This window comes from Natator depressus, chromosome 16, assembly GCF_965152275.1.
Source record: "Natator depressus isolate rNatDep1 chromosome 16, rNatDep2.hap1, whole genome shotgun sequence".
Lineage (NCBI taxonomy): Eukaryota > Metazoa > Chordata > Testudines > Cheloniidae > Natator > Natator depressus.
Genome location: NC_134249.1, coordinates 8621183 through 8642304, shown reverse-complemented (window position 1 = coordinate 8642304; position 21122 = coordinate 8621183). Strand labels below are relative to the sequence as shown.

General features: G+C 48.6%; 1 protein-coding gene across 1 annotated transcript in view; it reads right to left on the bottom strand.

The window, feature by feature from the left end:
• LOC142000011 (uncharacterized) overlaps positions 1-21122 on the bottom strand; it is a 252023-nt gene that overhangs the window by 72050 nt on the left and 158851 nt on the right. The window contains exons 12-22 of the mRNA XM_074973989.1: positions 20428-20481; positions 14530-14637; positions 12485-12538; positions 9711-9764; positions 8922-8966; positions 8092-8145; positions 6067-6111; positions 3352-3405; positions 3190-3234; positions 2772-2825; positions 128-172 (exon numbers count right to left, since the gene is read on the bottom strand). Of these exons, the coding sequence (XP_074830090.1) occupies positions 128-172; positions 2772-2825; positions 3190-3234; positions 3352-3405; positions 6067-6111; positions 8092-8145; positions 8922-8966; positions 9711-9764; positions 12485-12538; positions 14530-14637; positions 20428-20481 (612 nt within the window). The remainder of the gene's footprint in view (positions 1-127; positions 173-2771; positions 2826-3189; positions 3235-3351; positions 3406-6066; positions 6112-8091; positions 8146-8921; positions 8967-9710; positions 9765-12484; positions 12539-14529; positions 14638-20427; positions 20482-21122) is intronic.

The window sequence follows — 21122 nt, the reverse complement described above, 5'->3', positions numbered from 1 at the left end:
GTACCAGATACTAGAGTGATGGGCTCATTACATCAGGCAACCTCACTAACAATGACATATTATTGCAATGGCAGCAAGATGGGGAAGAACGTATTTAACTCTATGTATGGGGGAAACAGACTCTTACAGGGTCTCCTTTAGGCCCAGAGGATCCTTCTATCCCAAGTGGACCCTAGAGAGAAAAAGAAAGAAAATAAGCTGTAAATATAGGCAAGAATAGAGACCCCATTCTTTTGAGTTTAAATGAAGTCAAAGCCAAATCCGTTCCAGCCTCCTTCAAATCAGGGTGGGGGAAGATGTCACTACAGGTCAAGGGCAGCATTTGCTCATTCGCCTTGTGCTATTTCTTTCACTCCACTGTCTGTTCAAATGCCATGTACCCTCAAGCCCTGTGCTCGGTGGTTTATGGCCATTGGCGATGCAGGATCTCAGGTGATTTAATCTCACGAGCCCTGGCTCCTCCTACCCTCCCAATCTTACACAGTTTCAACTTAGATTTCCTGCAAGTGAAACTCTCCCAAGCCATGGTGACGGATGAGGAGGGGTCAGAACTAGAAAACAATCCTGGTGAATTGTCCATGAGGATGGAGAAACTTGTCCCAAGCTTTCCTACAGCCCATTACGGAAACAGGGTGGATCTGGATGTATATTTTCATGCCAACAACAATGTTTTTCCATGTGTACTACTCCACCTGGGGTCAGCTTGCTTACATTCGTCTTTTCCTGCATCTTCATCGGTCTTTTCTCCTTCCACTAACCCCTCTGGGTTGGTCTACCCATACCGGCAGGTGTCCCTGCCAGGGCTATGCTAAATGAGGAAAACAGCCTCTTCTTCGAACCACTGCTCTTCCTGCAGTGTAACCTCCCTTCCAGTCTTTGATCTCACCTGCAGCACAGAGAATCAGGCTCCAGTCCTCAGCAGGAGGTGAGGAAAAGGTTTCGGATCTCGCAGCATAACTTACTAGAAGGTTCTATACTAAGATGCACACCCAGCCATGCCCTTGCCCCCCGTCTGGCCCCACCTGGCTGGTGGTGGAGACGGGGCTGGTTGGAATGGGGGCTCTGGCTTCAGCTGTGGGGGCAAGAGGGAGGGCTGACCAGAGTCAAGTGAGGGGCCCACTAATCCTCAAATAGCCCTCACCCTGGGATCACTGCCTCACCCTTGCATCCATAGTGACTCTGCCTCCCTGTCACAGGCCTCTGTGAGGTCACTGCCTCACCCCTGTACCATAAGTGACCAAATGGCGGTTTTACTGGAAATCAGGCTTTTCTGGTTTTTCAGTTTTCACCAAAATCAACAGGGTTTTGCCCACAGATCCTTAGAACATTCCTCAAAATGTTGGAATGGAACGGATGGCGTGTTCAAATGTTATCGCCTGACAGACACATGCCAGCGAGATTGTGTAGGGCCGAGCTTTGCTTGGTCAATAATACTAGAAATGAGCCCCATTCTCAGGAGACCATTCTGTTCACTTGGTCAGCAGCATGGTGTGCTGCTTAGAGAAAAGGAGCCAAGAGACCTGGATTCTAATCCCAGCTCCACTGTTGATTCATTGTGTGACCTAGGTCAAGTCCCTTCACCACTCTGTGCCTCAGTTTCCCCATCGACAAAGCAGGGATAATATGGCTTATCCACCTCTGTAAGAGATACTTTGCGATCCTCAGACAAAAAGTGATATATAAGCACAAGTATTATCAGTGATACTTAATGTAAGGTGGCCAGTTTTCTACTGTTCTCCAGCATCAGCAAGGGGCTACAACTGGCTGAGCAAAGGCCCTACACAATCTCGCTGGCATGTGTCTGTCGGGCAATAACATTTGAACACCCCATCCGATCCATTCCAACACTTTGAGACATGTTCTAGGCATCCGTGGGCAGAACCCTGGGGAGTTTGGTGAAAAGTGAAAAACCAGGAAAGCCTGATTTTCGGTAAAACCACCTTTTGGTCACTCAGGGTACAGGGGCAAGGCAGTGACCTCACAGAGGCCTGTGACAGCGAGCAGAATAACTTGATACAGGGTAAGGCAGTGAGGGGTTTAGTGGGCCCTCCACTGCACTTTGGCCAGCTCCACCTCAGCTGGACCCTTGAACTCACACACACCTCAGCCAGCCCCCATTTCTCCCTCAGTCAGGCCTTCCCAGCCAGACATGGCCATGGTGGGGCCGAGAGCATGGCTGGGTGGGGGGAACTGGCCAGAGAGGGGGTGAGGGGCTTGGCAGGGTATACAGCTGCCTTACATAAGCAAGGAAGCGTACAATGCTCTAGGTTATATGATTGCAGAACCCGGAGACTCTATCCAACAAGACTGGGGTCCCATTGTGCTAGCCTGGTTCCAACACAGAGCGAGAGACAGTCTCTGCCCCAAACAGCTTACAGGGTAAACAGACAAGGCAGACAAAAGGTGGGAGGGGACGCAGAGGCAGAGTGCGGGGGAACGGTTTGCCCAGGTCAAACAGTAGGTAAATGGCAGTGCTGGAAACAGAACATGAGTCTCCTGGCTCCCCGTTAAGTGCCCTACCCACTAGAGAACGCGGCTTCCCACTGCTGGGCACCCTGTGCATTCCCTGAGGCAGTGGTAAATATGGCCTGGATGAGTGAAGCCTTTAAGTTAGTTTGAGAGATGCAATGGATGATTCCAGCAGCCAGTTTGCTTAGCAAGGACTCAGACAAGGCCCCACTTCTCAGGGGTGCTGCACAGGACACCTGTGGCCTTGGAAAGGTCAAGTGTTCTGTACTGAGAAGATGATTATGCATCCAGGAGCAATTTACCTGTGATCCTCTAGGCCCTGGGGGTCCACGTCTCCCTTGCAAGCCTTGTGGTCCCTACAGAAAACAGGGCGGGGTGAAAGCACCCTACAGTTAGGTTAGAATTAACTTGAGTCTAAGCGCCACCTTGCAATACAGTTCATCGGATGCGCTGCATTCCTTATTCACCGTTCACCTCTTTCAAGGAATGTGCAGAAGTGTCTGCAGCATGGGCTGGAGGTACAAAGACGGAGAGGGGTTCTTTAGCCTCCAGGCCAATGAAACCTCCCTCCACGCGGGCTTCGGTTGCCAATTAGTGCCAGCTGAGCTATTTGGTGCCAGGGAGAGACAGCCACTGGGAGCTGGGCTCCACCCTTGAACTCATTTCACAAAGGTCCCCATAGCAACTGCTGTTGTCATGAGGCTAGTGTCGAGGACATACCTTGGGGCCCCAGGGACCTGGCAAGCCGGAAGGACCCATTTCTCCCTACAAACAAAGCAAACATAGGCACCCTCATTAAAGTGGCACAGCGGGCAAGGAAATAAAGGTACACATCAGCAAGGTATATGCCACCTTCCTCCACGCTGCCTGGTAGGGACTCACCTGAGACCCATTGACTCCTTGTAATCCGACTGGCCCCGGCTGCCCCGGCTCCCCCTGCAATAAAACAACACACAGATACAGTCCCCATAGTTATTCGGTCATAGAATGCGGGAGAACCATGCAGTCCGCTCCTTCCAATCATAGAATCTCAGGGTTGGAAGGGACCTCAGGAAGTCATCTAGTCCAACCCCCTGCTCAAAGCAGGACCGATCCCCAATTAAATCATCCCAGCCAGGGCTTCATCAAACCTGATCTTAGAAACTTCTAAGGAAGGAGATTCCACCTCCTCCCTAGGTAACGCATTCCAGTGTTTCACCACCCTCTTAGTGAAAAAGTTTTCCTAATATCCAACCTAAATCTCCCCCACTGCAACTTGAGACCATTACTCCTTGTTCTGTCATCTGCCACCACTGAGAACAGTCTAGAGCCATCCTCTTTGGAACTCCCTTTCAGGTAGTTGAAAGCAGCTATCAAATCCCCCCTCATTCTTCTCTTCCGTAGACTAAACATCCCCAGTTCCCTCAGCCTCTCCTCATAACTCATGTGTTCCAGTCCCCTAATCATTTTTGTTGCCCTCCGCTGGACTCTTTCCAATTTTTCCACATCCTTCTTGTAGTGTGGGGCCCAAAACTGGACACAGTACTCCAGATGAGGCCTCACCAGTGTCGAATAGAGGGGAACGATCACGTCCCTCGATCTGCTGGCAATGCCCCTACTTATACATCCCAAAATGCCATTGGCCTTCTTGGCAACAAGGGCACCCTGTTGACTCATATCCAACTTCTCGTCCACTGTAACCCCTAGGTCCTTTTCTGCAGAACTGCTGCCGAGCCATTTGGTCCCTAGTCTGTAGTGGTGCATTGGATTCTTCCGTCCTAAGTGCAGGACTCTGCACTTGTCCTTGTTGAACCTCATCAGATTTCTTTTGGCCCAATCCTCCAATTTGTCTAGGTCCCTCTGTATCCTATCCCTACCCTCCAGCGTATCTACCTCTCCTCCTTCACGGATACCTGTCAGGACAGCCAGGGGGCTGGCTGGAGCGGTCTGTCAGATCTGCCAGGCAGCTGGGAATTCTCCCAGCAAGGTTGCAGTGTTGACCAGACTGGAGTGACTGCCTCCATTATCAGCCTATATACCTGCTTTGGGGCCACCTGGCCAGACCCTTGCGTGAAGATTGGCTGGGCCTTGGATGATTGGCCTGGGCCTACCATAGGATTTGCAGGTGATTACCTCGGATGACTCACCGGCTCAGGGATGACTCATCGCAACACACGAGCTAAACTTCGCTACCCAGCAGCCTTCAGTGCCCACCAGTGGCTCCTGTCTTGTGGCTTCCAGAGACAGACCCCAGCAGAACAGGGCACTCGGTTGAAGCAACACAGATAAGAAGCTCAGAAAACCAAGTTATTGGGCTCAACACAGGAGTTACTGGGTGAAATTTTATGGCCTGTGTTGCACAGGAGGTCAGACTACGTGACCTACTGGACACTTCTGGCCTTAACTTCTCTTAATCTAGTATTCCTGGAGAAAGCCATGGGGATTTCCATCAGCTTCATGGTGTTAACACACTGCAGAGTTCACCAGAAGCACACGATCATGAGCTTTTTGAGACAGAGACCGCTTTTTATTCTATGTTTGTACAGCGCCTAGCAAAATGGTGTCCTGGTCCATGAGCGAGGCTCCTGGGTACTACCGCTATACAAATAATACATCATAACATTTCATATTCTCACATTCCACAAAAGAGCCCCAGAAAGCCACCATAAAGCACGGGGCTGAGCCAAAATGGAGAGAGCACGTCACTGGCACGAGTCGGTCAGTCCCATTCCTTCCAGCGTTACCACCTCACACCTTCCTTGTATCGCTGCACAGGGATTTACTTCACTATGCTGACACCCCCCACCACCAACTCATTCCCACAGAGACCAATGCGTGTGCAATGACCTGTCTCCTAACCCGGCAGGGCCAAGGCGTGGGGACAATTACGGCCATATGTTTAAAACTCAGTAATGCTCTTGTATCGAAGAGACTGCTGCCCCCAATCGCTTCACAGTGCCATTTCTTTGTGGGTGCGGAGCCGAGGGGTAGAGGGTTGCTGAGAAAGGAGTTCCTTTTTCTTCCACTTTTCTCCTTTCTGCAGATGGTGTTTCCATCTCGTGCAAATTGTAACATGCCCTCCCCTTTCACTGCAGGACAGATTTCCTTTAGAGCGGCATAGGAAGCAGAATTTCCATTTAGCAGGAAATTCACCATTTTGAAATGTGTTTTCATTCCACACTGGAGTGAAAATTCCAATTTCAAAGCGTCCTGGGAAACTGAATTTTGGAAAATGTGGCATTTCCATTTGGATTTTTAAAAAACCTTTATATTATAAATTTGTAATATAAAATGAAATTTATTTTTAAACAAAAAAACACCCAAAAGGTTCCACCCCAAAAGCATCAAAACAGCATTTTCATCCTTATGAATATTCATCATTTTGAGGTTCCCCCCCACCACAAAATAAAAGTTTGTTGAAATCGACACATTCAATTTCAATTTTGACAAAATGGCATTTTCTAATGGGAAAACATTCCGTCGAAAAACGTGCAACCAGCTGTAATTCCCTTGCCAGCTGGGGTGACCTACCGGAGTCAAAGAGCAGTGAAAACTGTCTCAGGCACAAGAACAACCTTGTTTTTATCCATTGGTTGAACTGAAAAATGATAAACTTACCATAGGTCCGGCTGGCCCTGGAGAACCCACTGCACCACTTTCCCCCTGGAGCAGGATAAAGAAAAACTTGAGACCTCAACACTATAAGCAGCATCTCCTTTTCCCTTCCCCTCTTTCCTGCTGAGTGACCGTACCCAATATAACCTGGAAAAAGCCACCCTTGGTATGGAACGAGGACTATCTAATGCAAACCACTGTTTGTATAGAAGTGTAACCCACACCTACTCCATGTGGCACTCTGTTCCACTCTGGTGGTGACTGGGCCACAGATAGGGTCTCTTAGCTTCAGCAGTAGAGGCTCATGCTTTAAGATCCAGAAGTGTCAGGTGCTATGTTCATGGCATACACTCAGAAAAATTAGATTAAAAACAAATATTCTTGCTGGAAAGTTGCAACATAACACTACTTAATTTCTTAGAATTCAGACTAACAACACACAAGAACCCCAAAAGAGAGTGAGACAAAGCAGGCTGCTCCCTAAAACAGACAGGCACAACTCACCCCTCCTTACTGTAGGCTGGGCTGACTGCTGCTAGGCCTAGATCACATACTTCCCTAAAGAGCCTTATACACTGCAAGCAGGACCCGGAAAAATCCTTCAGTGACAATTTACACCATTTTACACCAGGTTCAATCCCTGCTGTGGATGACCCACCCAGGGGCAGAGCATCATACACGCAGTGTTCCTATCCACTGCTGGGCAGGCAAACTGACCCCAGTCCTGTGACAGTGAATTCTGACTAGAAGCTCAGAAGGCCATTGTGAGGGGCAAGTGATTAAAATCCTCATTTATCTTTTTACAAAATCCACTGGTTAATTAGTCAAGTGTTCACAGGTATGAGTCCAGTGGCTTTAGCTGCACAGTACTGAGGGCTATTGGCTTTAAGGCTACTATATAAACTCCAGTGAATGATCAGTCCATTGTCAGTGGAGGGGTAGAAATGTTTGTAACCAAACTCTGAACTCATCTGCTTTCAGACGGTTGCAAACCTGAAAGAACAGGCTGGGTTTGCCAAGACTGACAAACCTTTTGGCAAAGAGGGGTAGGTTTCAAGTGAAACAGGGCCCATTTATGGCTTTGAGTGCAATCTATACAGGACTCTGGCTACACATGGCTTTAGCCCAAAGGCAGGCACAGCTCAGCAACTTGGCTGGGTTTCACTTTGAGTTTTGTTAATTGATTTGAATCTGAAACCCCAAGCAAAGCCCCATTGGGTGCACATCCCCATGGATGAGAATTGTGAGGAGCGTTTGGCATGAACCCCCTTGCAAGTCAGAATAGAAGCCCACAACTCTGCCCTTTCTTTTCCTTTACAGGAGAAGCTCTTAATAGGACTTCACTATCTGCCCCTTTCTCCACCCAAAATCCACCTACCCACTTCAACTCATATGGGGCATTACGGACAGACTGGGGTTATTTCACCTGCTTTGCATTCACAAAGGGGAGTTAAGGAAAGGAGCATCTCCCCAGTCCTTAGGATTTGTATTTGGAGAGATCCATTACCTTTTCACATGGAGAACTTGGATTGCTGGAAAGGGATCCTACTGATGACACCAGAATAAGAATGGATTCCTGATACCTGAGGGTGATAGGGATGTGCCATAGAGGCAGGGGGATCCCTAGGCCATGGCTTGACCACTTTCTAGCCAGGCCAAACCTGAATGGCACTGCAACCCCATATGCCAGGTCGTGACACCACTCACTCAAATTTGGCCCAGCTGCCCCTTCGTTATGAGCGAGTGGCATTGCAACCTAGCACACAGAGTCATAATGCCACTCAGGCTTGGCCCGACCGCCCTCCTGTGATGGTGGAGGGGTGGCTGGGCCAAATATGAGTGAGTGGTGCTACGAGGTAGTTCAGTTCTTCCCTCTCCCTCCAAGGAAGTGACAGAGCTGTGTTAACGTCCTGCACTGCCTGACTCATCCCTTCCTAGCGTTTCCGTTGGTCTCAGGACACATGAGCAGACAGATGTTGCAGCACTAGGGAAGTAAGCGTACCACGGAGAAGAATGCAACTCACTTACCTCTGGTCCAGGCAGGCCCTGGAACCCTGAAGCACCCTTGACACCCATCATCCCCTAGGAAACAAGCCAACGTATTGAGGAGAAGATTAGGAGCAGACACGTCAGGCACAAGGCCACCTCATCTGCCTCTTTAAAGAGTCAAACCCAAGACAAGAGAGTCCCACCTCAAGGCACTCAGAACACTGGAAGACCTGTCCACTATTTACTGAAGAGCCATGGCCACTCAACAAGGGTTTCTTCCCTGGGGGGAGAGTCTCCAAGCATTAAGGAGCTTCGCCACACATGTCCCCATCCCCAAAAGGCAAGTAGCATCATCAGAATTTTGACAGATGGGTAAACTGAGGTAGAGAGAGACTGAGTGACTTGCCCAAAGCCACATGAATCTGTGTCAAGAGTCAGGAATAGAACCCGTATCACCCTACTCCCCATCATGTGCTTTAACCACGATAGACCACCCATCCTCATCCAGTGACAAAAGGTATCAAAGTTAGGTACCACTCCAGCTATGGAACAGTCTCCGCTCAGGAGAGCAAAGGGGCAGAATGCAACAGGCGGGATGCTGCATGACAGAATCAAGAGGCACTGGAGGCTCAGTACTAGACCTGTGAGATGCTTGGCTCTTTTTGCCTCCTTTGGAGTGGGAGACCCTTGTTTCGCTTCACACGGGTTCAAGTCTCCCTGAGTTCTGCTTTGAGCTTGGGGTTCGAGCAAGCCCCGACCTCAAAGCAAAACGGACTGTTGGAACTCCTGGGCAAGTGGAAAGAGAGGTGAGAGAGGAATCCTGGGAGCTGGTCAGAGGATGAGAGGAGCTGGTTTCTTTGCCAACTTACCTGAGCTCCAGCAGGTCCAGAAGGGCCGTTTTGTCCGTTCACCCCCTGAAACAGCAAAAAGCACCGAGAGTGACTGGACAGCACAGAGGAGCTCAGGAAGACGTACCCCATGCAGCAGAAAGCCGTGCTGGAGGGGAGGGGATGCCTCATGCCTGCTGGGATCCTGAACCGGCCAGAGCTCTGTGAGCGCGGACTGATCAGCACCCCCTTTCGCAGGGCGGGCAATGGGGCTGCTGAGTCACTCAGCTGTGTGGCCCAACGTATTCCCATCCTGTACCCCACAAAGCCAGGCCTGTGGGGGAGACACTGCCCTGACTGCACTCCGACCCGAGCCAGGAGATCTTTTCCCTTCTCTGAATGAGGCTCTTTGGCGTGAAGGGGAACTGCAGTCCAACCTACCACCTCCCCCTCCTAAAACACAACAAAGATGCGGAACAATGGGAAGGAGAAAGCAATGAAGAGCTGAAGGAATCTGTACCAGGGCTGCAAGCTAATTCAGCACACAGGGGCTGCACAGACGTGAAGGTGCAGAGAGGAATCAGATTTTTTTTCTGAGTGACGATGAGACTTGAGCAGAATTGGCTTCATCTTGGTGAGAGGGGAGCAAAAGCCAGTATCCATGCAACACGGCAGAATGCCCTGAGGCCATGGGGGATGCTGGAAGGCTTACTGCTGAAAGCCAGTGCTCCACATTAAAGGGACTCAAAAACACAGCAGACAGCAATGTCTTTTGCATGGGTCTCATACCCACTGGGTCCCCGTGTCCAGGCTCAGAACAAGTGAACTCACCTTTGTCCCTTTTTCTCCTTTTTCCCCAGGTGGTCCAAGATCACCCAAGAACCCCTGAAACAGGTACATTGGAGACATGAGAACCACTGCAGAACTATTAACCAGCTGGAGGCAATCAGCCCGCTCCCTCTCTGAGTGCTGGTGGTTTGAATGCAATTAACATGACCCAGACCTGGTCCATCTTAGGGCACAGCAACAACCTGGGTTACCCTTAGGGGCTGCAGTTAGCTTTAAAAAAGGTCTTCTAGCCTGGCATAAGTGATGCAATTACCTCATCTTCCATAAACCACTTGTAGCTCAGTGATGAGGGTTGCTAAATAGACGGGAGGGTAGATGATTGTGTACTTTGGAAAGGCCTGCAGGCTCTTGACAAAACAAATCAAAGTAGAACCATGTTCAGAGTTAAGGCTGCGACCCTGGATCCTTCATGCTTAATGGGCCTGACGGTTTGTAGGCATGGCATAGAGAACCCACCAGGCACAGTGAAGGACACCGGGGAAGCCTTCGAATTCTGGATATTCTTGTTTTTCCCCCCCAGGGCCAAATTTTCAAAAGTGCGCTGCTCCCAGTCTGCACCCACCACGCTGAGCACTTTGAAAAATCTGGCCCTATACCATCAAGCTGCAGCACCAAAAATCCCCCAAGTTAATCGAGTAACGAATCCTTACATCCCCCCCGTTGAGCCCTGCAGGTAGGCAAGCATCACTGCTGTTGTACAGATGGCGACACCGACTCAAAGAGATTAGCGTCAAGCCATTCAGAAGAGGCCACTGACTCTGGGGGACTTGTTTCTGCGCGTCTGACCTGAGAGTCTTTAAGTGGCTGACTTTCAGAGATGCTCAGCTCCAGCAGAAGCCAATGGGCACCGTGAGTGCTCAGCACCTCTGAAAATCAGGCCACAGGAAGTCTCAAAATGGGCCCCAGAAAGTGGAGGCACCCTGGGAAAATTTGGGCCCACATGACTTGCCCAAAGTGACAGAGGCAAAGAGGAGAGCTGGGATTTTAACTCAGGCCTCACAGGCTCCCAGGGCCCTGTTCACTCCAATGGATCATGCTAACTCGTGGATCTAGACTAGAGTCAATTCCCCCTTCTCCCATGGGCCTTGGGTGAGTTACCATCTCTGTTCCACAGTTTCCCCAGCTAGAAAAGGAGGATAATAAAACTGCCCTACTTCGCAGAGGGGGAGGGATATGAAGACAAATTAATTCATGTTTGTGAGGTCATATACGATATACTACAAGGATCAATACAAGATCTATGTAAGTATCTGGATAGAAAGAATTATTTCAGAACAATATTTTGAAGTAATGCTTTTTTGTAATATACTTATTTTAAAGATAAGGACGTGACGTGACGTGACGTGACGTGACGTGTGTGTTTAGCCCGTCAGACAACTGTGGTATGAATTGAACTGTTCTAACATATAAATCATACCAGACATATCTATGGACCCTCTAACAGTGCAACATGGATGGAAGCTGTTAGAACTGATATCACAATATTATCTAGATAACGAGCACTACTGGAAGGTATGAGGAATATGCTGATGCCAGTTTTCTAAGGTACTGTAAATAGCGTCTCCAATTTTAAAACAGAGCCAAAAGTCCGAGCCCAGACTCAGGAATAATGGGGGAATTTTCAAAAGTGACTGAGAACCATAAGTCCCATTGAAAGTTAAAAGCACAAATGACAGTCAGGTGCCTAACTCCTGCTGACTCTCTTAATATTCACAGGCAGAAACAGCAGGTAGGTGCCTAACTCTCATTGACATTTGGTGGAAGTTAGGAGGACATTATCAAAGGCAGAAACAGCATGTGGGTACATAACTCCCACTGAAAGCCAATGAGAGTTAGGCACCTGCCTACCATGTGTGCCTTTGAAAATCTCCTCCCCTTTGTCTAAATCCTTCAAGTGCGGTTGAAAATTCCACACTAAATGTTTTTAGAATTAATTTTTGTTTCTAGAAATCAGGGCTGATATTTCAGAAGCCACCACAGGGATTTAGATGCCCAATTATGATTAAAAAGAATGAGAATTGGGTACCCAAATCCTTTAGGCAGCTTTAAAAATTGCTGCTAAGGCCTTTGGCTTAAAAAACAAAAAAGGAACCCAAACCAGTAGAACTCAATTTATTTTGCCTGAGGGCAGGTCTACACTTAAAACGCTGTTGCTGCACCACCGTAAAGCTTCAATGAAGATGCTACCTACGCCGACAGGGGGAGGTCTCCCATCGGCATAGTTAATCCATTTCCCCGAGAGGGGTAGCTATGTCAACAGGAGAATTCTCCCATTGATTTAGTGCTGTCCACACCACGGGTTAGGTCAGTTTAGCTCTGTTGCTCTGGGTCATGGATTTTTCACACCCCTGAGAGACATACCTATACTGACCTAATTTCCTAGTGTAGTGTAGTGTAATTTCCTGACCTGAAAGAACTTTGCGTGGACATTTTCCATCCAGGCTGATAAATCCGAGGTGACTCAGAGGAACTCAAACCACCAGGCTCGCTCAGCCTCTGAAAACCACAGTTTGGACAAAGTAAGTGAGCATGAAAGGCTGCAGCAACTCAGATCCCAGAGGAACTTGTTATTTGCAACATGATGCCTCTTCTAAAGAGGGAGCGTTGGGGGTGGGGGTGAGAGAGGGCAGAGGGTAGGAGAAGATACTAAATTTGGGTTCCACTGAGTCACGTCTCCTGTATTCAAGGCAAATGAAACCCCTCGACCTAAGGATTCCCCCTCCCCTGCTGCCCCCAGATCATTGCCACTAGCTCACCTGGTCTCCTTTCTCTCCAGCTGGACCTTGGTCGCCCTTAAATCCCTGAGGGCCCTGGTAACAAGGAAGAAGGAATGGAACATGCTTGTGAGACCTGAGCTGACATAGCTTGTGTAGCAGAATGAGGCAGCGGTTCTCAAACTGCAGTGGTAATACTTGCCAGGCCAAATTCAAGCCTGTTGTAAGTAGGTGCAACTCTGTTGGGTTCCCCCAAGTTGCTCCCACTTATATAGGCCCCGGGCCAGTTTTTGAGCCTGGCACTTTCTCCATTTTGCAGCCTCATGAGCAGGGCCGGATGAACGCTGTGGTGAACTAGGCCTGTTCACCAAATTCATAGGGAGCCCAAATGTGAGCCCATTTGCCAGGTTGCAACGCCACTCACTCAAATTTGGCCTGGCTGTCCTTCCGTCATGGTGAGCAACTCTCCAAGCAGCAGCCAGTCCTGATGGCTCCATTGCATGGCCAGTCCAGCTGTGGCCAGAGTGCTGTCCAGCCGTTTGTTGTTATTCATATTAGGAGGTAGGGGCTCCAAAATGTATGTTTGTCTAGGGCCCAGTAATGGGTTAATCTGACCCTGCTCATCAGACCAGTCACAATTCTCAGGCCTCATGAGCCAGTCAGCTGTGTGAAGAGCTCACCCTGTGGTAATTCATCTGCAGTCGTTTTATACCGAATTACTTCCCCCTGAATGCTGAGCCCACGATCGATTCTAAAGCAGGGTTTCTGCGAAGAAACGTCATTTAGCCCTTCTGAGCTCCGAGCCCCACCCACTTCCTGGGGCTTTGCCACTGGGGCAGGTGCTGCACCGCTTTTCGGGCTCCCGCAAAGCAAGTCTCTCCCATATTGCTATCACTCTATAAACCCCAGCCCAATCTGTGTAGGCATTTATACTGTTCACATCACCCTGCTACCTCCCCGGCTTTCACATTTTAATGAGGCCACCGCTTCAGACAGCTCCAAGCAGGCCAGCCATGCTTCTTTCCTGATACAGTTCTTGTTATAAGCAGGCAGATGTGTGTGTAATTAATTCAACGATATTGTGGCCCCTTTTGGCTGGAATGGTTAGTCAATGCTTGTGACTTTAGCAGCTTGCTTCCATTAGGAGAAGAAATTGGTGATGGAATCAGGAATATCTTGCTGCAATCCTGTTTATTTACAAAGAATGTGTGCAAAGTCCTGTTTCCCCAAACTCAATAGGAGGCAGTTTTGTTGCTCACAATTCCAAACCTCTTTCCAGCCTGTACTCTGCCCAATAAGCTTTGTCTCTCAGCTTCCTCCTAGGGCCATGTTAAAAGTGGTTCTCTGGCTGTTCCCTGGCTTTCCTGGCTGCTTTCTTTCCAGCTTTCTGCTTCTTACCCCCACCAATTTTTTATCCCTCTCCATATACACCTCTCACAAGATCCTGAATCAAAGTTTGCACTTTCCCGACTGAAGTCGGCATGCAAGGCTAGTTAAGGGTAGGGCTGTTAGTTCAAAGAATTGACAAGCACCACAAAAGAACTCAACAGAGCTTGTGAACTAGACAAGTGGATGGAATCCAGATTCTCTCTCATTTTTTTCCCCTTTCTCCCTCCTGTAAAAACAACCTAGAAAACTAAACGCAGCAATGCAATGAAGCACTCCTGGAGTTCAGGTTGCTCCAGAGATACTAACTATGCCCTGTTGACCATATATGCTGTTCCTCTTTCCCTTGTTAAATGTGAACTCTCAAGGCATTCTTATTAAAGTAGTGCCTAGAAATTCCAATTATAGTTAGAATGGGCTTTTTCTTTTGTTAAAAGAGGCAAATAAGTATATCAGTAGCATCAGCTTGAGCTTGCTGGCTGCCTATAGCACTATCAGCTGGGACAATGGGCACTGTCTTTACCTCTTTCTTGCAAACCATCCCGTGATATCCAGCCAGAGCATCCACAACTCTTGGCAGTTTCTGACTTTGAAACATGGGATCTCTCCGCATTAGTGCGAAGTGTTTTGCAACTAATTGGCTCATAATCAATTCTAACGAAGTGCAACGTGATCCTTCAAGCTAGTGTCCATGTTCTCACCTGCTCTCCTGGTAACCCAGGTGGTCCAGGCTTTCCATCCATTCCAGGAAGCCCATTTGAGCCAGGGAAGCCAGCGTGTCCCAGGAAGCCCTGAAGTCCAGACTCCCCCTGCAGACAGAAAGCAGGTGGATCAATAAGAGGCTACAGAGGAACACCGCAAATAAAGCTCTATCTTATACTCCTGCCTGGTCATTCAGTTCTGCCTTAGGACTCGGCAAAAAGATTTGTGCATGGAGGGAGGAAATCAGCAGCATCCAAAGAGATGAAGAGTTTTATTTCCACTGTAAACATGGTTAAGAACCAAGGGGTGGAGGGAACTAGGGTAAAGAAGGCGCAGAAAGATGAACCAAAATCCCAGGCATTATGAAACAGATGGAGAGTACAGTCAAGTCAACTTCACTGGCTACATGACAAGAAACGAAATGGAGGCAGGAGACTAGGACAGACAATAAAGACGACATCAGGAGAAGTCACGCAAAGGCCTTGTACATCTGTCTCAGCCCTAACAACTGCACACCGCTGGCTGAGCTCAGAGGCTTCTTTCTGGTAGTTCCAGGTGTGCAGCAGCCAGAACGGACGCAAAGACCTGGTTACTTTCAACTGTTGCTTCTGCAGAGCCGAGAGCAGTTACAATGATGGTTGGTGTAACGGTAGCAGGTAGGGGCCACGTCGGGCGATAGCTTGTGCAAACCCATCATGACAGTCCCTGCCTCAAAGAGCTGACAGTCTGAACAGACAAAACAACGTCAGTGGCAGAGCAATGCTCTGTCGACGGGACCACCGAAACTGCGGGGTACGTGCTTGGTATGGCTCAGCCATGCCTTCACCGCCACTGCTCACGCTACCATGGCTACCTATGCTCTCAGCTCAATGAGAGCTAGTGTGAGCGTGGGTACCCGAGCAGGGGAATCACACCCCTCGCTCGTAGTGTAGACACAGCCCCAGTAACAGTGTCACCAGGGACAGAGGGAAGTCACAAATGTAAAAAGCAACAACTGCAAAACACAGTGGTCCCAAGCTCTGATGCCATCATTGTGTTTGAGCGCATTTGCAGATGTCAGGCATTACTGCAGAGCCTGCACTTGCCTTTAAAAACCAGAATGGGAAAAAAAAAAAGTTTGTCAAGTCTGGTGTGAAGATCAACTACGCAACAGCAGCTAGTTGCTGGGGGGAAATACCGCCTCCACAAAAACAACCAACGATGACAACAGAACAGCTGCAGCAAAGTTGGGTCAGCTCGCTTCCGGGCCATCCCGGGGCTCGTCATGAGAAAGCAATGGCAATCTGTTAAAATGCGGCTGGAGACAGAGAGATAAGCCCATTCACCACTGGCACAGCAGTGTTTTGGCTGTCTCTTTCAGACTGGTTCGACCTTACCGCCTCGTGAAGCTGATGAAATGCCAGCCTGCCACTCATTGCCAAACTCTTCGCAAGGAACGAATGAACCAATCCCAGCAAAATGAAAGACAGGCCCAATCTGCACCACAGCCAAATGATTCATTTGGGTGAGTCCCTCCTCAACCACAATCATAGAATCCCAAGGGCTCTAGGTCACGTCACTGTGGGGAAAGATTTCTCACATTCCTACCGACTAATGCTCTGAACCCCTCGGCACAGAGCATGATGCAAATTGGGACTCACCTCTTGGAATGGTTCATATGCCAGGCACACCCTGGAATGGAACATGGCACTGAGGAGGAAGAGGTGTGTCAGAGATGGCTAGTGGGATATGTATGGAGGTGAATGGAGTTTCTTCTTTAATGTAAATAGGATCAAAAGATGCTTGGCTCAAGTTCCAGTAGAGACCTGCACTTTATTACACAATATGTTACTAAATCAGCCTGGTGGTGTCTTAGCCAAGAAGCCCTGCTGTACATCACCATCATTATTGTATTCGGAGCTCCTAGGAGTCCCAGTCATGGACCAGAACCATCATGATCAGTGCTCTACAAACCGAACCAAAAGAAAGTTCCTACCTCAAAGAGTTTCCAATCTAACATACATGCCACCTGCACAACTTTACACCAAAATAGTGGCACCATTTTCCACCGGTTCTGCCCAGCACTTGTTATTGGAACCTTGAGCTAAAAACTCATGACCTTCCTCTGGAGTTGCAGAGCCACAGGACAGCGCGATTGCAAAGCTCCACAGAAAGGCAGAACTCCAGTACTGAAACGTTCAAACCCATAGACACTGATCCAACAGCAGAGGTCAGCAGTAATGCTGCTGCATCCCTAAAATCAATGCAACAGCTGCCTGAGAAAAGACTCAGGAACTCAGGATCTGGTCTGTGATACGAAACCTTGTTGAGACTTCTCTGGTTTGCTGAGACTATACCTTTTGGAAAATAAACATGTCTACCTGGACAATGACAAAGAGTAGGTCCTCTACGTGAATGGTACGCTATTCAGTATATTCCATGTGTGCGCCACAGGAGTAGATCAACAGGTATCAGAAATATAGGCTGCATTTGAAGAACTAATGCAAGCACCAAACAAAGCAGCTCATTCAAACCTCAAACAATGTAGAGTTTTGCTTCCCTGTTCAAAGCTACACAGTGATGGGAACTTCGTTTCAACCCCCTAGCTAGGATGCAGACCGGCTTTCGAAGCACATCAGGGTCACAGCTGCACTCTGAGAAAAATGGTTCCTTTTCATTCCTGCACTAATCCCTCAGTGAACCCCCTTGCCAATCCTGTTTATGCGAATGGATGAATAATTTTTGGTACCATTTGATTAAGTTACACTGACAGCCTCCACGGTTTACATTCTGTCTGCTTAACACGATTAGTGAAACCTTCCAGATGTTGGCAGCTGGTAAAATACATGGGAAGAACAGTGTTCATTGCTACCGATTCCCCAGAGCTACCCTCCTCTGTCCTCCGCAAACAGACGGCGACATCTGGAATTACGGACTATACATACCCCCCACTAAAAAGGCTTTTCCATCTTGTAAAAGGTGAATCACTCTATGCCCCCTCTTTGCAAAGCCCAAATGAACCTGTGCACCAGACATCTTTGTTCAATTCCTCAGCCCACAGTTCAAAAAACCCTGCAAGGAGCGACTATTTGGACAGGGCTTGGAAAGATAAAGTGGCAACAATGCACTTAGTCAGGGGTTAAAAAAAAGCAACCCCCTTATCTCTGCTATATAATCCCATGGGCCTTGGAGATGCTAAGACAGCTCCGGCTCTTAGTCTCCGTGCCTCTCAGATGTCAGCACTCTTTCAGCTTTGTTGTGCCATCTAACGACCTCATGTTGAAAGATGCCGGGCACTGGCTCAGCAGAAACTACAAGAATCAGTCCCCTCACTCCCACCACGACTATGCATTCCATATGCAGATATTTGGGAAACCACAGCCGTCTCTGAGCTGAACTCTCCAGTCTGTGTAAACATTCGAGACAGGGAGGACTTGGGATCTACTAAGGATGGGGGGAACCAGTTCAGGAAAAAAGGAATAATGCCCCGAGCTTTTTTACAAAACTCAAACCAGACACAAACTGCCACACTGAGGTTTGAAACCAGTCGATTCTCTCCTGGCTCTGCACGGACTTGATCTGGCTAGGATCAGTATGAGAAATATCACCCAGCCTCACGTGCACAAACACAAGGAGGTTTGCATAGTTCAGCTCATCAGCTGAGTGCTTAACCTAGCAAAACCTTTTAAAGTTCTTCCCTTGCTAATGTTTATTTTGCGGTCTGGCTAACTAACCTTTGGCTTTGATCCCCACACAGGCCCAAGAGATACCATCTTTGCCTGCATGCCTCACTAAGACAGAGAGACTGCATCTGGGGATCAACGGTGGGAGCTGAGAAGGACCATCTACAGCTTCTCCAGTGGTACACAAGAGCCTGAGCACTTTCAGGTTGTGCTGGGGGTGGCCAGTGTTCCCTGTGGAGCTCCATGCTGGTCTGAGGCACAAGCCATGAAGCACTAGCTATAGCAGTAGTGGGGAGGGATAGCTCAGTGGTTTGAGCATTGGCCTGCTAAACCCAGGGTTGTGAGCTCAATCCTTGAGGGGGCCATTTAGGGATCTGGGGCAAAAATTGGGGATCGGTCTGCTTTGAGCAGGGGGTTGGACTAGATGACCTCCTGAGGTCCCTTCCAACTCTGATATTCTATGATTCTGTGATCAGCCATTGGAACACAGTGACCTTAGAGAAATCACCCAAGAATAACACTGAAACTCATCGAAAGACCTGTTTCTCCTCCATGGAGCTCTTTTGTGGAATCCAGTTAGAAGCCAAGGAAAAAAATCTGCCCATGACCTAAATTTGCATGAATCAAGGTGAGAATCTCTCTCCCCCACATACGTCCTTCCTAGACACACAGGCCAGAGGAGGCACCTCACTCAGAAAGCAGAAGCAAGAGGAACGGACGGCTGATGAATGAAAGGGAGCAGCTCGGGGAAGGGAAGCAAAAGGGAACTGCGGGTAGGTTGGATGTTATCACTGGGAACACTGTGGGATGAGGAAAGCTCGGGAGAGCAGAATTAAAAAGGCATCATTCCCAGCCTGGTGAATGTACTGCCAGAGAACAGTAGAACAACGAGGTCAGGGAAAATCGACTGTCCCTTATCACTGTGAAGGCTGGACTTGCAGCAGTTAAAGACAAATGGGCCTCCTGGGGGAGATGGGTGAGAACCAGGAACTGAAGGTCACACAAGAGGACAGCCACTGGGAAACAGCTGAGTGTTTGGTGAGAAGAGGCTCAGAGAAGAGGATGGTTTTTAATTCAGAAAAAAAACCAGCCACCTTTACGTGAACTAGGTACAGATCAAGAGTGCGGTTTTCAAAGCCACCCAGGGGATTTGGACACCTGATTCCCCATGTGTTTTAATGGGATTTGGGTATTCAAATTCCTTAGACAGCTTTGAAAATCTCAGCTTAATTTTGCAGAGCGGTTTGCTCAGTCTCAGCTGAGAGAGCTAGGAGATATCACCCCAGCGTGAATGAGGAGGAAAGAAGGGCATAGGCTGGGACTGCTCCTATCGGGGGAAGTGGGGGGGGGGGGAGGAGAGAGAGAGAGAGAGAGAAGCAGTGGAGAGATCTGTTTAGATTCAGAGTTCTCTGGAGTTAAAGCTTAGGGGAAGAGGAGGATGCTTTCCAGGATTTGACCTAAAGACGATATGAGAGAGCAGGTTTGGAATGACACACACAAGTAAATGAATAGAGCACAAACCTCAATTTCATCCACTTCCTATAGACAAGGGGTTCAGTTTTTAGTGAAGGTGGCACCTTCTGCATCTCTACTGATGCTTCTAATGAAGGCCCAGCATCACCACCCCAGTGCTGCTACAGGTATCTCTTTGAATGGGTGACGATGACTGGGGTGGTTCTAGAACTCATGAAAATGACAGGGACTGACCAAATCACACTGGCTCAAAACAGTCCCGCCTTGTGCTGGAGGTGGGTGAATGGGCTGGTGATTACTCACAGCAGAGGAGAGCAAAGGAACAAAAATAAGGCACAAATATCCAGCAAGGGGAATCCCGCCCTCCACCACTTATCCTGTCTACAGAGAGCCAGTTTCATCCCCATCTGGTATTTCGGATGAACCTACCTGCCAGAGATGTGGCTCTGTTGCAGAGGTTTAAGGTCATTACTGCACAAACGTACCTTACCTTGGAGGATTCTCCTACTCAGAAATTAACACTGAGCTCTGAGTCTTGAGGCCAAGAGCTGTGGAGTGTCCCATGACTCCCCGTTATTGAAGCACGACTTGTGCATGCCCCGTACCTCTCAGAATCACGCCTTCTGTATGTACAGCTGCCCACCAGAAGGAAGCCAACCCTGACACTAGAATATATCTTACTGCCCTAGCGTTTGGAAGGTCACATACCTGGACTGGGCTAACACATACCTGAGACAGCAGCTATAGGCAGCCTCCACTTACCATGTACCCCAACCGGCCTTTGTCTCCTGGCTCTCCTGGATATCCGGGCGGACCCTGCACACACACAGAGATCAAATCAATGCAGGTTAGACTTTCCCCCAGCAAGCCCGGATCATGTTGCAGTATTGACCGTGTTGAAAGAATGTTGGGCCTCGCAGCCTTGTTTAAAGGCACCATTACAGGGGAGACAATGAACAATACACAAAGGTAGCATTGGCAATCTCAGTCACATGCTGTGTGACAGGATGATCCGCATCATAGCTCTCTGAACTCTCTGCGGAGACTGCCCTTGTTCTGCCTGCCTTCCCCTGGTTTATGGCAAAGGCACCATCAAGTACTCAACCACAGGCTTTGGGAGCAAACTCTCTCTCCACTGCTTATAATTCTCTTTCGGAGACTAGAACATAAGATGTCTTCCCCCACCTTTTCTCTCATTCCACTTGGCTCGAACGAATTTCCTGTTACACAATCCACTTCCCTGCTGAGGCATATTTATAATACAGCTTGTCAAGAGCACACCTGTCTTTTTTCCCCTGTCTGTGCATCAGCACCATCAGTTAGAGCAGCAAGCTTAGGGACACCATTAGTTAATTGCAGCTGAATAGTCAGCAGAGGGAATGCAAGAGCACCAGAACTGACTTGGTGTAGGTCCTATAGTAAACATCACTTAAAAAACATCCTCCTCTGGAATGGAT